General features: G+C 66.4%; 1 protein-coding gene across 1 annotated transcript in view; it reads left to right on the plus strand.

Annotated features, from left to right (window-relative positions):
* Positions 1-672: 672 nt before the first annotated feature.
* The window catches only part of LOC115948871 (ephrin-A2-like), a 1,680-nt gene continuing 1,097 nt past the window's right edge, over positions 673-1,255 (plus strand). The window contains 1 exon segment of the mRNA XM_031064332.1: positions 673-778. Coding sequence (XP_030920192.1) covers positions 673-778 — 106 coding nt within the window.

Genomic DNA, 1,255 nt, shown 5'->3' on the forward strand with positions numbered 1-1,255 from the left:
CCCCCGGGGGTGCTGAGCTCTGAGCAGCACCGGGCACCCCCGGTGGTACCGAGCCCCGGGCAGTACAGAGCCAGCAGTGCCCCAGCTGGTACCGACCCCCGGGTGCCCACGGAGGGCACTGAGCCCTGAGCACCCCCGGTGCCACAGAGGCACTGGGCATCCCTGGGTGCCACCGGGGCAGCGAGCACGCCTGGGTGGTGTTTAGCCCCAGGCACTGCTGGTGGCACTGAGCCCCGGGTGGCATCCCGCTTGTGAGTGTCCCTCAGTGACACCAAGCTCTGGGTGTCCCCACACCAGTGGGCAGCCCTGGTTGCCCCCAGGCCAGTGGGCACTCCTGGTGGCACCAAGCCCTTGGTGGCACCAAGCTGGCGGGCAGTCCTGGTGCTGCCAATCTGCTGGTGGTACCCACCTGTGCTGAGCCTGAACACCCTTGGTGGCACTGAACTCTGGGCATCCTCTCGTGGCACCAGGCTGGTGGGTGGCACTCTTGGGGCTGTGGGTTTCCGTGCTGGGGGCCACTCCAGCCCTGACCCTGCCATTGGGAGCTTGGCTGTCACCAGCAGGCCAGGGTCTGGCTCCCATCCCTCTTCCCAACCTCCTCCATTTTAGGAATTTCCCAGCTCGGGGCTTCTCAGGGAGCAGGAGGCAGGGTCAGGATGCAGGGGCCTCCCCATGGAGGTCCTGGGCTCTGGGCCTGCTGCCCTGGGGCACAGTGGCACAGGATGGGCAGGGCTGGGCGAGCAGACACTGCCCTGCTCCCATCCTGTGGATGGGAGAGGTGAGACCCCACCACCCATGGATGCCCCGCAAAGGGGGGCTCTGTGTGCCCCTCTGCTGGGTCAGACAGGGCCCCGTCCCCCTGCCCTGGCCCTGCCCAGGCCTGTCCCAGCCAGCGTCACCCGTGGGATGCTCTGAGTCAGCAGGAGTCTGTGCTCCATCCTGCCCTCGGGGAGCCCCCAGCCTGAGTGGGGTGTCGGGGGTTCAATCCCCCCTTGCCAGCACTGCCATCCCAGTGATGAATATTCTGGACTCTGCCAGAACTGTCTGTGAACATTAGCTGCACTGGGGCCAAGCAGAGCACTGAGGTCTCCCTGCCAGCCCCTCTTTTCCATCACCAGCCCCAGACTCTCTCAGGACCAAGCGTGTTCACACGCGTGTGCGCGTTCCTGTGTGTGCACACGTGTGTGTGCCTGCACAGCTGCTCCACCCCGGCCTGGCCGCGCTTGCCGTCGGCACAACCATGAGCTCACAGCAT

The sequence above is a fragment of the Geospiza fortis genome, unplaced genomic scaffold, assembly GCF_000277835.1.
Source record: "Geospiza fortis unplaced genomic scaffold, GeoFor_1.0 scaffold313, whole genome shotgun sequence".
NCBI classification, from domain to species: Eukaryota; Metazoa; Chordata; class Aves; order Passeriformes; family Thraupidae; genus Geospiza; species Geospiza fortis.